The sequence below is a fragment of the Scleropages formosus genome, chromosome 18 (assembly GCF_900964775.1).
Source record: "Scleropages formosus chromosome 18, fSclFor1.1, whole genome shotgun sequence".
NCBI lineage: Eukaryota > Metazoa > Chordata > Actinopteri > Osteoglossiformes > Osteoglossidae > Scleropages > Scleropages formosus.
In genome coordinates this window covers 20568965-20583928 of record NC_041823.1, presented here as the reverse complement: position 1 = coordinate 20583928, position 14964 = coordinate 20568965, and the positions used below count along the sequence as shown (strand labels likewise).

General features: G+C 40.9%; 3 protein-coding genes across 3 annotated transcripts; 2 read left to right on the top strand and 1 right to left on the bottom strand.

Moving 5' to 3' along the window:
* The first annotated feature begins 4908 nt into the window (after positions 1–4908).
* On the top strand, positions 4909–6715 carry cnfn (cornifelin). The gene is made up of 4 exons (XM_018732194.1): positions 4909–4972; positions 5370–5495; positions 6100–6236; positions 6626–6715. Exons 2-4 carry the CDS (start codon positions 5372–5374, stop codon positions 6713–6715), a joined length of 351 nt encoding a protein of 116 aa, XP_018587710.1. The 5' UTR covers positions 4909–4972; positions 5370–5371.
* A 1741-nt stretch (positions 6716–8456) lies between these two features.
* Positions 8457–11538, top strand: tlr21 (toll-like receptor 21). The gene has a single exon (XM_018732168.1). The coding sequence runs from the start codon at positions 8457–8459 to the stop codon at positions 11385–11387; it is 2931 nt and encodes a 976-aa protein (XP_018587684.1). The 3' UTR covers positions 11388–11538.
* Positions 11539–12943: 1405 nt separating this feature from the next.
* On the bottom strand, positions 12944–14964 carry LOC108922192 (uncharacterized). Its single transcript, XM_018732165.2, has 3 exons — positions 14688–14964; positions 14095–14444; positions 12944–13480 (listed from the first exon to the last, which is right to left on the bottom strand). The coding sequence occupies exons 1-3, from the start codon at positions 14962–14964 to the stop codon at positions 12944–12946; spliced, it is 1164 nt and encodes a 387-aa protein (XP_018587681.2).

Sequence of the window (14964 nt, the reverse complement as noted above, 5' to 3'; positions counted from 1 at the left end):
GTCCATATTGACATGATAGCATCACGCAGTTGCTGCAGATCTGTCGGCTGCACATCCATGATGTGAATCTCCCGTTCCACCACATCCCAAAGGTCCTCTATCGGATTGAGATCTGGTGACTGTGGAGGCCATTTGAGTATAGTGAACTCATTGTCATGTTCAAGAAACCAGTTTGAGATGATTTGAGCTTTGTGACATGACGCGTTATCCTGCTGGAAGTAGCCATCAGAAGATCGGTACACTGTGGTCATAAAGGGATGGATATGGTCAGCAACAATACTCAGGTAGGCTGTGGCATTTAAACGATGCTCAACTGGTACTAAGGGGCCCAAAGTGTGCCAAGAATATGTTCCCCACACCATTACACCACTACCACCATTTACATTTATTCATTTAGCAGACGCTTTTGTCCAAAGCGATGTACATCTCAGCAAAAAGTACAATTTAAGCATTACATTAAGAGAAGGAGACATAGCTGCAGACATGAAAGTCTCAAGCAAACCTAGTTTGTTACCTACCACTTGCTGCACTGAGGTTCATTGTTCGAGTAGGTGTATAAGACACAGGATAGACAAATCCTGATACCCTCCCACTATTGGTTTTTTTTTTTTTTTAAATATTATAAGATACACGAATGAGCAAGTACAATGCCAGAGCAGTGGTTGAATAAAGGTTGTATCTGGGGATGCTTATGGAGTTACGATGTGTGAACAGTTACACCGTAAATGAGCTGGAGAGATCTTGGGTGAAGTGGCTCTGGAAAAGGTGAGTTTTCAGACTCTTCTGCCACCAGCCTGAACCATTGATACAAGGCAGGATGGATTCATGCTTTCATGTTGTTTACGCCAAATTCTGACCCTACCATCTGAATGTCGCAGCAGAAATGGAAACTCATCAGACCAGGCAACGTTTTTTCCAATATTCTATTGTCCAATTTTGGTGAGCCTGTGCGAATTGTAGCCTCAGTTTCCTGTTCTTAGCTGACAGGAGTGGCACCGAGTGTGGTCTTCTGCTGCTGTAGCCCATCTGTTTCAAGGTTCGATGTGTTGTGCATTCAGAGTTGCTCTTCTGCATACCTTGGTTGTAACGAGTGGTTATTTGAGTTACTGTTGCCTTTCAATCAGCTCGAACCAGTCTGGCCATTCTCCTCTGACCTCTGGCATCAACAAGGCATTTTCACCTACAGAACTGCCACTCACTGGATAGTTTCTGTTTTTCTGACCATTCTCTGTAAACCCTAGAGATGGTGAAAATCCCAGTAGATCAGCAGTTTCTGAAATACTCAGACCAGCCTGTCTGGCACCAGCAACCATGCCATGTTCAAAGTCACTTAGATCACCTTTCTTCCCCATTCTGATGCTCACTTTGAACTTCAGTAGATCGTCTTGACCATGTCTACATGCCTAAATGCATTGAGATGCTGCCATGTGATTGGCTTATTAGATATTTCCGTAAACGAGCAGTTAAACAGGTGTACCTAATAAAGTGGCCAGTGAGTGTATATGGTAGTCAGTATCAGAGAAAATAAGTTAATTTGTGACAGTGCAAAATACAAATAAAAATCTTTGAGTTGTAAACTTTTGACCCTGTGTATGTGCTCATATTTGCTTTTTACTTTCTGTCTGTAGGGTGGCGCAGTGGTGCAGTGGGTTGGACTACAGTCCTGCTCTCTCGCTTGGGGTGCCTTGTGACGGACTGGCGTCCCATCCTGGGTGTGTCCCCTCCCCTTCCGGCCTTATGCCCTGTGTTACCGGGTAGGCTCCGGTTCCCCGCGACCCTGTATGGGACAAGCGGTTCTGAAAATGTGTGTGTCTGTATGATGTTTTGACCCTGTGCTGTGCATAAAGGCAATTAAAAAAGAAAATGCAATTTTGCATTAACAGCTTGCAGTAATAAAAGTTATCACAAAAAATGAAGAACTCAGCTTAAGCCGTCGTTCTTACAAATACCACATCCTCCTCAACAGGATATAACACATACAGTCTACAACTGCTTGTCCCGAGCGGGGTCATGGTGAACCGGATCCTAACCTGGCAACACAGGGTGCAAGGATGGAGGAGCAGGGGACGCACCCAGGGTGGGACGGCAGTCCATCGCTAGGCACCCCAAGCATGACTTGAATCCTAGACCCATCAAACAGCAGGACCTAGCCAAAGCCTCAGTGACCCCTGTCAGGAAATAACAGTTCTAATCTATTTTTACCCAATAGATTTGCTGATATCATCAAATGTATCAGTATAGATTGAACATCAGTTTGATATGAAATGAACAATGTCCTATTAAAGCAAACAAAAAACTAAAATAAATGTACTATAGCAAAACCCATAAAAGCACGAAAACTCGCATTCTATTTTTCTGTAAAACCTCAAAATGCAAGTACAAAGGCCAACTATTCGTTTTAAACACACACATTGCCATTGAAGTACTCTGTGAAGTCATTTTGTTTCATTCAAGCATATTCTATAAATCAGTGCCATGATAAGCAGCAAACATTAATATGGACATGAATGATTTTATTTAGCATGATATTTAAATAGAAATAAACATTTCTCAAATGGCTTAAAATGAAAAAAATATTTATAAAAAAGCAGGGGGATGTGGTGGCACAATGGGTTTGGCCAGGTCTTGCTCTCTAGTGGGCCTGGGGTTCAAGTCCTGCCTGGGGTGCCTTGTGATGGATGGGTGTCCTGTTCTGGGTGTGTCCCCTCCAGCCCTGCACCCTGTGTTGTTGGGTTAGGCTCCGGGTTGCTGTGACCCAACTTGGGCAAGCAGCTTCAGACAGTGTGTGTTTATGAAAACATACCAATACACTACATATGTTCTTGCAATCAAACCTAAGTGTATCACTAGTCTGAGCCCTTAGTATATGGAGTACAAAACCTAGTACAAGTCTCCAACCCCCCCCACCTCACAAAAGTTAATCAACAGATGGCACTTTATTTCCTTCTTGATATTGAAAATATCAATAGTATATGTTTATGTATTTTTCCACTGAGATTTTGTTCCTTGAAGTGGTTTGCATGAGATTTTATTTGTGTGTGTTTGTATGCATGACAGTTTCACACAGTATAAGTATTGTTACAACACTGCAGTTTGCAGCTTAATTAAATTATTAGGCTTTTATATAAATTACTTGATGTATATATGTATATTATTCAACATTAAAAATGGTTAGATTGGGATTTCGGGACTCCCTAAAGAAAACACAAGCAAACGTGATTCTTTCTCTGAATAGATTTACATGCTTTCCAGTTGTTTAATATTCTATGTCACATTTATCCACAATAATTAAGTTTTTCTTCATTTTGCATGGGAAACAGTCCTACTATACCCTGTTTTACTGTAAGTAGCACTTTTCCTTTCCAAATTTGCATTTTGGAGTGTGAGGGGGGGCACCTGTACATGTAAATTATACTGTTAGAAGAAACAGCTTTTGACAGCAACCATCACTTGCACAGGATGGCAGTGTTTTCTAAATCTTACCCTAGCGAAGAAAAGGCAGAAATTTAGTCCGAGGTGCCTTGGTTTCTGCAAACAAGATGGAAAGGCGTGCTGGTGTGGAGCTTTGTACGGAAGAGTGCCGAGTGTAAAATAAATAAGTAGAAAAGTGCAGGGGTTACAACACATGGCAAGGCGGCAAAGGGAAAAAGGCATCAGAAGATCAACAGTGTTACACGACTGAATATGTGTCACACATTTCCTTCTGCGAAGTAGAGAAAGACTTATTTAAACAGACAAAACTATTATTGAAACTGTTTTATCGAGAAACTTATTTGACATGACAAGGCTGCGGCCCTTGAGCTCCGCAGTATTGACTTGTTGCAGCGTTACCTTTGTAACGTTCAGCCCCCTTAAAAAGTTGGAGCAAAGGGTAAATGGAGAACAAGATGTATCTAAAAATCCATTGAAAGGAACAAAAATAACACAGACTGACTAATAGCATAAAACCCCCCCATGACAGAGATCCTCAAATGCTATGTAGTGTTGTTTTATGCTTTTAGTTAAGCACGATAGAGGTTCTCAGATGGGTCTCTTTACCCAAAAATTAATCTGTTTCACTACTTATTAGTTTGCATGGGTAAAACCATTATTTGCAGGTTAAACAACCAAATTTGACTCTCAAAAATTACATGAGAGGGAATTAAAAGTACTTTGAAGAGGAAATGAACTTGAGTTTTAAAATAGAAAAGGCAACTGTGGGCTTGTGTACGCAGAACAAGGAGGGTAGGGTATTCTCTAGAAGGACAAATATTACATTCTCTGGAAAGCAGTTGCTCACGTGGCATAATAATTTTAATGCTTTGATCCAAAACGGATCTGATGCTAACTGTTCCACAACAGAGACGTGACCCTAATCTTGCGTTTCGTCATGTTTTTATTTGTTGTAACACAAGACATATTAGAGGACTTGGTATTTTCTCTAGTGTTTGTGTCAACTGACGGATACAAACTATTGTAGTGATTACGAACATTTCACTGAGCGTAACCACTGAATCCACCTCTCCACCTTCATGCCACCATAGCTTTTGACAGTGGTTTTAGCAAAGTGAACTCGGAGCATACGCCTTTCACACACAGCACAACACACACAAAACACTCCTTTCATTAAGGTTCTCGCTACATGAGAAGTTTATTCTTTTCCATCAAAACGCAGTGTGTGTTGTGTTCCCACATCATTTCAGAGATAACAGTTCTGCAGGTGTGTATCAAGCCTTTAAAAAGAACTGAAAGCACACACCCTGAAGTCAAACACTTTCACTTAGCCATCTTGGCATGAACCATTAAGCGCAGGTAGGGCGTTGCGTTGACTTTGAGACACACCGCTGCTGTGTACCAACCCAGCCCCAGACGTCACCCCAGATATAAGAACCCTTGGCCATATTGTGCTCCCTTGCACCTCCGTTTCTTTGCGCACTTCATTGAAAGCAGACCCTCATACGGATTTTTAGCAGACCGCGTTTGACCAGTGCAGGTAGGCCTGTGGTGTACACAGTTACCGCCACTTTTACTCTGCATGCTGTGATCACTTGTAAAAATATAGAATAAAAACGTTTAGCGTCACTTTTCATATCTCAGTTTTCTAGTAGGATGGTACAATAGGAAATGTTTCTTTACGGTTAAGTTTAGATGTTATGTGTCGACACATTACTGAGGCATACCTTAAAGATGATTTTTTTGTAAATACACATTTGGAGCTGTACAACAATATTCTTGTGTTAAAAGAAGTGAGGCATTGTCAATCAGTCACAAATGGTAGGCAAGAGCTGGACGAATTTCGATCTTTTCGAGCACGGAGTGCGATCTGTGGTGCTGTTACGTGCCTGCCAGCCAGCGTGGGTTTTGCTCTCATCTAAGACTTTGCCCTTCAGCCATGGAGTACCAGGCACAGGTGATAAGTACACAACCCGAGATGACCATCACCAACTTCACTGTGACCAGTCAATCCTCGGACTGGAGCTCCAACTTGTGTGACTGCTGTGAAGACTGTGGCATTTGTGAGTCCCTTTGTTTGCATGAGTGTGGGAAATAAAGTAAACTTCCTGCAAGAGTGCAACGCAATATCTACAACCGCTTGTCCCAAGCAGGGGTTGTGGCGAGCCGGAGCCTTATCTGGCAACATAAGGCACAAGGGCGCAAGGGCGAAGGGGGAGGGAACACACCCTGGATGGGACGCCAGTCTGCCGCAAGGCACCCCAAGTGGGGCTCAAACCCCCGATTCACCACACAGCGGGCAAGGGCCAAACCCACCGCGCCCCCCTCCTGCAAGGATGGAAACACCTAAAACAGGACCATATCCATTAGAAAATCACTGCTCAGAGAGCAAAGACAAAGAGCGTGACATACAATCCCAACTGCTTCCGCTCTTATACCATGAAATTACATTAAGTGCTAAAATCACTCACTCACAAAAATTTGTGTTTTTCCAGAAAGCTAAGAAAATTATGAGAAAACCTTAAGATGTGATTGTATTGTTTAGTAGTTCCTGAAAATAACACAAATCTATCAGTGAGAATTCAGGACCCGGCTACCTGATGTTCAGAGCATCTCAGGAAGCTGAAGAAGTTGTATTGAATGGGCCTTGTCTTGTGCACCTTTCAGGTTTGTGTGGGACCTTCTTACCCTGCATCTTGGCCTGTCAGGTGGCCCAGGACCATGGAGAGACTTGCTGCCTGTCATTCCTTCCTGGAGCTTACATAGCTCTGAGGACCAGTATCAGAGACAGGTACAACATCTCGGTGAGTCTGCCTGTCTGTCTGTCTGTCTGTCCTGGGGTCGGGGGTTAAGGACTTCCATACTGAAGAGCACTACCGGAAACATATGCATGGGACATTCTAAGACAAAGCAGTTCTTAATAACTTGTGTCACCCTTTATGCCTGTATATACTTGCCAGTTTTTCTTCTTGGCAAATAAGAAACAAAACATAAACTCAAACTCTTATTTCATTTCAAAATTGTTTTAGCATATATGCACTCTTTAGTGGCTAGTTGCTTGAAGGACTAGTACAGTTTGGAATTTTTCATTAACATATCAAGCATCACTGGATTCACCCCAGCTAAAGTGAATGATTTTCCTCTATAAATATATGCAAAATATGACTACTTTGTTAATCATTCCTCCCCCCAGGGTTCTGTCTGTGATGACTGGGTGGTCATGTCATGTCTGCCACTTTGTGGACTCTGTCAGATGGCCAGAGAGCAAAAGATGAGAGGCTGATCAAGAGCTGCTGAACAGAGGGGTCATCAAACACCATGTGACAGGGAACTGCTTGCCAGTGTCAGTGTTAGTCAGTGTGACTCTGAAAATGAGAGACTTGGCAGTGATGACTTTCCCTGTACCACACACGGTCAAATCTATACACTTGAAAATCCAAACAATCACACATGTCAGTAGCCATTTACTACCTGACATTATTTCAACCTAGTGTCAAACATCATTAATGTAAGTTGGAGTTTATTGTGGCTGATAAATGCAACAAAACTTTTTTTATTACGTCATTCATGACTGGCAGTCAATAATTTATTGGTTATTATTCTCTGAAACAACCACTTCTGGGTCATTGCAGGTAATTCTATGCACAGCTGTAATACTGTCCTGTTCATTTGCTGCAGTTAACATAAATAGGGTCGGTGCTCTTTTGTAAGTTATATTCACAAATATTTGCCACATATCAAGTATTAGTAAATCCTAATGGGTTCAAAAAGATGATGTTACAACAAGTGATTAAAACTGTATGCAGTGATAAGTTGCATTTTAACAAGACTAGGAAACCAGAGCTGATAGAAAATTTCAGTTAAAACAACAATCCAAATGTCATGCTCACAAAATTAAAATTAAAATAATCTGACCTCACTCAAGTTTTTGACTTGTTCATCCTATATATTCTTATACAGTATAACCAGTTTTTTTTTGTTTTGTGGTGATTCTGAATTTCCCTGCAGAGATTTATAAAATACCATACTATTCAATTTAGTAACATTGAATCGAGATTAAAGCATTAAGAAAAGTAAATAAAATAATTAATTATGTGTGGGTTTTAATACTGTTGCTCACCCTGCTAAACCTTTCTCCTTGTTCCTTAAAGCTCTGCTATTCTTCAGTGCTACTTGTTGACTTGTTCCTCTTTCAAATCTTGGGCAAAAGGGGAAATGTCTTCTTTTGTTGACTGTAGCTTTTAAAAAAAAAAAGAAAAGGCTGTGTGATATTGCCAAGGCAGAGCTGTCGGCATTGTCTTCGTCAAATGCAATCAATGGCAACTTACAGTACAGGTGTCAAAGGTAAGGCAAAGCCAGTATTTACAGTTCAGTTCTTTGATTCATCCGCTCATGCATTAAAATATGACTTGGTCGATTGTTGTGCTTCTTGTGAAAAAAGACGGAACATATCTTTGAGCTTGTATTTATGAGCTCACTTCTTTTCTGGGAAAATATTCCAGATATTTTCAATAGAGAAAATTTTAATTGATTGCTTAAACTGTTGCACATAATTAAAGCATTTTTTACATGTTGTAAGATGTAATGGCAAATGTTTACTATGGAAAATGAAATTTTTAAGTACGACTAAGCTGAATATGAACTGATGCATAGGAACTGTGACTGAAGTATAAATAATCAAATAATAACCAAAACAATACAGCATTTCAAAAACACTGCAGTTCAGGTCAAGAAATAGGCAGAGAGGATAAGTAATGAAATTTGTGTTTCTCATCTCAAGTTTTTTAATTCCTTTGTATTAATTTCAGAGCACCTGTCGGCACAGACAGCTGGGGATCATTGTGAGTCATGCTGCAGATGACTTCTGATCTTGTGCTCTGTTGAAACTCAGGACACCTGATTATAGCTGTTACCTATGATTGAAAACAGGCATCGCAGCTAAAAAACATACCCAGCAAGAATAGAATACAAGTGAAAAAAAATCTGTTATTCGGATCTACTTTTTGTCACATTGGCCGGACAATATGGCTCGGGCCAAAAGCATTGCTCTGGCTTTGGTGGTAGTTTTATGCCAGCTCATCCTTCTCACAGCTGGCTACGCCTTCCGGAACTGCATTGAGGATCCAGTTCAACGTAAAACCTTCAGCTGCATTTATCGCAGACAAAGCAATATCTCTGCTCTGGTTGGGGACTTGCCCTTTTGGGCTGAAACTCTTAATCTATCCAACAACTACCTCCACACTCTTCCCCCTCATTCCTTTCCTCACCTCCATCAGCTGAGGATCCTGAGAATAGATCATAATCATCTACAAATTATAAATGCTTTTGCTTTTTACAATTTAGGACAGTTGGAAACTTTGAATCTGTCCTCTAATGAAATCAACCACCTTCCTTCCTCAGCATTCAGTGGTTTGCTGAATCTCACTGAACTTATCCTGAGCAGAAATGTCTTGGAAACACTCTCTCTGGATATTTTTTCAGGGCTTCCTATTTTGAATTTTTTAAGCCTCCAGGGAAACCACCTGGACAATTTCTCGCAGATAGCTGCATCTGTGGCACATCTGCACAGGCTGAATAAATTAGATCTCTCCAGTAATTACCTCCAGTCCCTCCAGCATTCCTCCAGCCTCCCTCAGTCTCTCACCATTCTCTATCTCTGCAAGAACTGGCTTGTCAAGTTGGCCTGTGAGCCTAACTTACTGAGTTCCGTCAAGCTTCTGGATCTTTCGTACAACAAAAAACTCCAGTCGGCAGCCTTACAAGGACTAAACCTGAAGAATATCACATATGTGCGCTTGCGTTATACCAGAGTCTCACCTGACAATCTTTTAAGTTTAACAAATGTTAATCCTGGTCACATAGACTTCTCAGGCATGAGTTTGTCAAACAAATTTAAGCTGGAAGAATTGTGCAAGCTTTTGAAAAGCAGAAAAAAGAAACTGCACAAACTGATCCTTCAGAGCAATGAGATTCAAAACCTGGAGAATGTAACATTTTCCAATTGCCCCATCATTACAGGTGCTGTGGATCTCTCACACAATAGGCTAAAGAGCACAGACTGCCTATACTTCCTGAAAGGGCAAAACTACTTGACAGACATTATAGTTGAACACAATGTTCTGACCAGCCTAATGTCTTGCCAAAAATTAAACTTTTCTTTTCCTAAACTGACCAGATTAAGCTATCGCTACAACCGCATACTTTACATTAGACCCTTTGCTTTCAAACAAACTGTCAGGATACAGACCCTCAACCTAAACATCAACAATATTGCCTATATGGATCACAAAGCCTTAAGAGGACTGAATCATCTAACCACACTCCGTCTTGACAACAATCTTCTGACAGATATTTATGAGGACAGTTTTGAAGATTTGTACAATCTGCAAATTCTCAATTTACGGAATAATCGTATTTCTGTTATTTTCAGCAAAACATTCCATAACCTTAATCATCTACGTATTCTGGATTTAGGTGGAAACAAGATTTCACAGTTCCAGCATTGGGCATTTTTTGGGCTTAACAACCTAACTAACCTTTATTTGGATCATAATCACTTAAAAGAAATTGAGAGCAGGCATTTTGGGCCCCTACAAGCCACGCTGCAAGTGCTGGACCTTCAGCAGAACCTTATCCGGTACTTACCAAACAGCACAAGGTCCCCGTTTCAGAATCTGACCAAACTGAAAGACCTCAAACTGGGTGGTCAGATACCATCTGGGATGAAATTGTTGCCCCATGGTTTTTTCCATGGCCTCAACTCCCTAAAATCCCTCTACTTCACTAATAACCAGATCTCTAGCTTTCAAACAGATGCGTTTGATGACTTAACCAGTTTGGAATTTTTATCACTTGACAACTCTGGTATCGGAATGGTACAGCTTCATCCAGGAACTTTGAAAAACCTCCGCAAGCTAAAAAGACTTAGTGCAGAGAACATGGGCATTGAATCTGTCTCAGCTGATGTGTTTGGTAACCTGACTGAACTTCAGGTCTTACAACTCCCCCATAATGCCATAAGGACTGTGGATCAAGCTTTACTGAACCATCTTCCCAATCTACGTTACCTTGACCTTCATGAGTGTCCCATCAGCTGTACTTGTTCCAATACTTGGCTACAGAACTGGACCAAGATAAACTACAATGTCCAGATAGTGTACTTGTACAATCTGGACTGTCCAGACCTCCCAGGATCTAAATTTTACAACTTTGATATTGAAGTGTGTTACTTGGATTTGGGATTATATCTATTTGTCTCTACAAGTGCCATAATCTTTATTTTTTCTGTTCTACCATTGCTCTATGTAAAGCTGTACTGGAACCTGAAGTACAGCTACTATGTGTTTCGTTCTTGGTTTGGTGAACGCTGGCGGAAACTTCATGATGAGGAAGAACAATGCAAATATGATGCCTTCATTTCCTACAACTCAGTTGATGAACAGTGGGTTCTAGATCAGTTGGTACCAAATCTGGAAGGTAAGGAGACTTCACTTCGACTCTGCCTCCACCACCGCGATTTCGAACCTGGACGGGACATTGTGGACAACATTGTGAATGCAGTGTATGGAAGTCGCAAGACACTATGTATTGTGAGCCAACACTACCTCCGCAGTGAGTGGTGCTCTCTGGAGATTCAGCTGGCTAGCTACCGCCTCTTCCATGAGCTCAGGGACGTATTGCTCCTGGTTTTTCTGGAGCCCATTCCAGAGAGTCAACTGTCTGCCTACCACCGCATGAGGAAAGTCATGCTGAAAAAGACCTACCTGCAGTGGCCAGGCCCTGATTGTTCAGATCCCACCCGGGCACAGGAGCTGTTCTGGAATCAACTCAGAAGAGCACTGGGAAGCAGCAACTCCAGCCCCCACAGAGAAGATGAGAAGGGAGAGTGGAGCAAGGAAAACAATTTTGCTAATCAGCAGGTAAAAGACGACACATTATACTATTTGATGCCCTGAGGGAAGATACTGAAAAAAATAACATGTGTTGTACCATATAACCCACAATGACAGTTACAAAAAGGGCCCCGCTCTAAGGAAACACATCTGTTCCTGCAGTAGTTAACCAATAAAGGGATGTTGGTACGAAAGCGAAACTTTGCTGTTATCTAAAAGTCTGTGTAAATTTACAGCAAAGTAAAATTTAAAATGCATTCCTGTAAAAATATTTTTAAATATATTATACAGATTCTGTAATTTACATGTAAATGACTGAAACCCCATCTATATTGTGTATATGCAACAAAAAAATAAATGTATACACATTAAATATATTTTTTACCTTGTCACCTAGGTACGCAAAAGTTTCAGATAGAGTGTAAAGTCAATTTCCTTTCAGATTTTAGTTTGGCATTATTTCTGTTTTATGTTTCATGTGAAGGAAAAATCTTCTGTACATAATGAAAAACAGACAAGCAGATAATGTTCATTTACTTTACTGGATATTTGCTGCTGTGTGGCAGTTGGTCTGCCCACTGAATATGATAAATGAATTATGTTTCAGCCTAGTTAAATAAAAATGGCCACTTAAAATAAAACCCTATTTATGGCTTTGGTCTATGGTGTCTTGCATTTTCTTTTCATTTCTTGCTTCCTCATATAAAAGCACAGTAAATGAAATTTTAACTCATGACAGTTATAGGGAGAAACAATCTAAACTGTCTAGAAACAGAAGCATTAGCAAAAGAAATCTTTCTGTTTTAAAAAAAATGTTTAAAGAGAACAGAATACTAATTAAAATATTCTTCATGAGAAAATGGCTATTTGAAAGATTAACCTATATCACAGTATTATACTAAAATTTAATGCTGTTTGTGTAATTTGGCAGAAGGGAGACAAACTGTCAATACACACACACACACACACACACACACACATTTTCAGAACCGCTTGTCCCTTACGGGGTCACGGGGAACCGGAGCCTACCCGGCAACACAGGGCGTAAGGCCGGAGGGGGAAGGGGACACACCCAGGACGGGACGCCAGTCCGTCACAAGGCACCCCAAGCGGGACTCGAACCCCAGACCCACCGGAGAGTAGGACTGCGGTCCAACCCACTGCGCCACCGCACCCCCTCAAACTGTCAATAATATAACTTAATCATTTTCAATTTACACTGCGGCTTATCTTTAATTTTGCTTTATTGTTGTATTTAAATAAACAATTTTCTCTGGTAAATAAACATTAGATAACCAAGGATTATTTCAACATCATGACTATTCGGCACTACAGTATCTACATAAAGAAATCAAATATTATGGTGACCAAAATTACTGAAACCACAATTGCTTGGAAAAAGTCATCACCAGTTACATTTACTGTATAACAGCACTCCTACTGTGTAAACATATCAGAAAAAGGCTCCTAAAGCTGTTCAGTCAAATTGTCTTTCTTACATGCAATGTTTTTCAGTACATACAAGAAAAGTAAAAAAGTATCTGCAATAATCTGTATTATTTATACAGATTACTACACATACTTTTTGACAATCCCATATATTTTGTAATTAAAGTAAATCAATAGAGTCTCATCCGGGGAAAGGACCACTGATCTGGACTGGGGTAGTAGGAAAAGGAGGGTTGCGAAGAATGACATCCTCGCACTAGCCACTCAGATGGGGGGTAATAATCAATGTCAGACCCATTGAATCTTCTGACTGAAGTACTTATTTCAGGGAGAGAACTTGAGTAGAAACTGAGAGTAGAATGTAAGTTGTGCACAGGAGAAAAACTCCACTCATTGATGGACGACTGCTGTGGCCAATGAGTAATATGTGATTTGTCCACTGTTTCATATGGTCTGGTTTCTGACTGACCTCTAAAGCATTCATCAGGGCAATACCACAAGCTTTCATCTCCGGAGTTTGCTCTTACGGTTCTTGTATTTGACATGCGATCCAAAGGCAGCTGAAGCCCAGTGTGCATTCCACGGACAGAAAGTTTAGGCGATGAAGGAAAAGTAGGCTGGAAATCCATTACAAATTCGGGGGAGTGAGGTCCCAGTAGCTTCTCTGGATCATACTCAGTGAACTTTACAAAGGGGCTTGAATTACACTGTAGGGACAAAAAGGGAAGTACATTTCTGCATTATTATAATGACAAGTTGCACCATTGCTAGTGTAACAAATAAAGAAAAGACAAATCATATTCAATTGTAATTACAATTGTAACTCCAGAAGCATCCCCAGATACAACCTTTATTCATCCATTACTCTGGTATTGTACTGCTCATTTGTGTATCCTATAATATTTAATAAAGAAATTAAAATTAAAAAAAAAAATTGGTGTGGGTATCGGGATTTGTCTGTGTCTTATGCACCTACTTGAACGATGAACCTCGGTGTAGCAAGGTGGTAGGGAACAAACTAGGTGTGCTTGAGACTTTCATGTCTGCAGCTATGTCTCCTTCTTTCAATGTAATGCATAAATTGTACTTTTGCTGAGATGTATGTTGCTTTGGACAACGCGTCTGCTAAATGAATAAATGTAAATGTAATTGTGTAATCTGCACTTTACATGCACATAAAGACATAAAAAACAGAGGTAAAAACACGCACAATTAAAACATACTCAAAACATAAGTTGCTTATCTTCAAACTTTAATGCTAGCAGAAGCTTGAAAGTGACTAATGTTGTAAGTATTGGTGGTTGATGGGTTGCAAGCTCACTGTGACATTTGCCTGTGGTAACTTCATAAAGATATGTGGTATCTCTCTCTCGGAGTATTCTTGCTTTCTCTGCCTTTTCTTGAGCTCTGAAATGGACAAGCAGGGTTGGGGCTCCTTTCTTCTCATCTTCTGGAGCTCTTGCATGGACAGGTGGGGCTGCGACTCTGTTCTCTGCTTCTTTGGGAGTTCTGGCATGAGCAGGTGTGGCTGAGGTTCTCTTCTATGCCTCACGTGGCTCTCTGGTATGGCTGAGCATAGCCAAGGCTGTTCTGACTGTGGGACATTATATCCATGAGAAATGGTGTGACTGTCACTGGACTCTGGATGGGAGCCAGCTGAGCTAGTTGTAGCTGAAAAATCAAACAAATACACAGTGTCAATCGGCAGCAAATTGGAACAAAATAACCTATAATATGAATTCATGATTCTTCTAACCATTTGCAAACATGCCACACTTTATGACTGTTGACTGTAAGTAAATGGCTCTGGAGAAAACAAGCATGAATTTATCCCATGAGTAGAAAATTCCAGCACTTACACTCAGTTAAGAATATACACGGTTTGCAGCACATTGTCAACACAACGTAACCTACCCATGGAAACGTTTTCTCCGCTTGTCTTGTGAGCAGTGCATGCTTTGTCTGTCACTCCTGCACTGCAACACAGACTCTGCTGCAAACTACGGAGATTCTCCTGGAGCTGCACTCCATGCCTCTCCTGCAGCACACGCAGGAGTGCCTCCCTGTTCTCAGACAGCAGATCCCTTCTGCAGAAGAGTGGGATCTCCAGTGACTGGGACAAACGGAAAGCCACTGCAGCCAGGCTCGCAGGAGCAATGACTTCAGGTTTCCACACTGGCCTCTCGCCCAT

Coding starts and splice junctions, on each gene's coding strand:
- cnfn (XM_018732194.1), top strand. CDS start 5,372: ATGGAGTACCAGGCACAGGTGATAAGTACACAACCCGAGATGACCATC. Junction 5,496..6,099: donor CTGTGAAGACTGTGGCATTT/GTGAGTCCCTTT, acceptor TGCACCTTTCAG/GTTTGTGTGGGACCTTCTTA. Junction 6,237..6,625: donor GAGACAGGTACAACATCTCG/GTGAGTCTGCCT, acceptor TCCTCCCCCCAG/GGTTCTGTCTGTGATGACTG.
- tlr21 (XM_018732168.1), top strand. CDS start 8,457: ATGGCTCGGGCCAAAAGCATTGCTCTGGCTTTGGTGGTAGTTTTATGC.
- LOC108922192 (XM_018732165.2), bottom strand. CDS start 14,964: ATGGGCGAGAGGCCAGTGTGGAAACCTGAAGTCATTGCTCCTGCGAGC. Junction 14,445..14,687: donor CGGAGAAAACGTTTCCATGG/GTAGGTTACGTT, acceptor TTGATTTTTCAG/CTACAACTAGCTCAGCTGGC. Junction 13,481..14,094: donor TACCACAGGCAAATGTCACA/GTGAGCTTGCAA, acceptor TTGTCCCTACAG/TGTAATTCAAGCCCCTTTGT.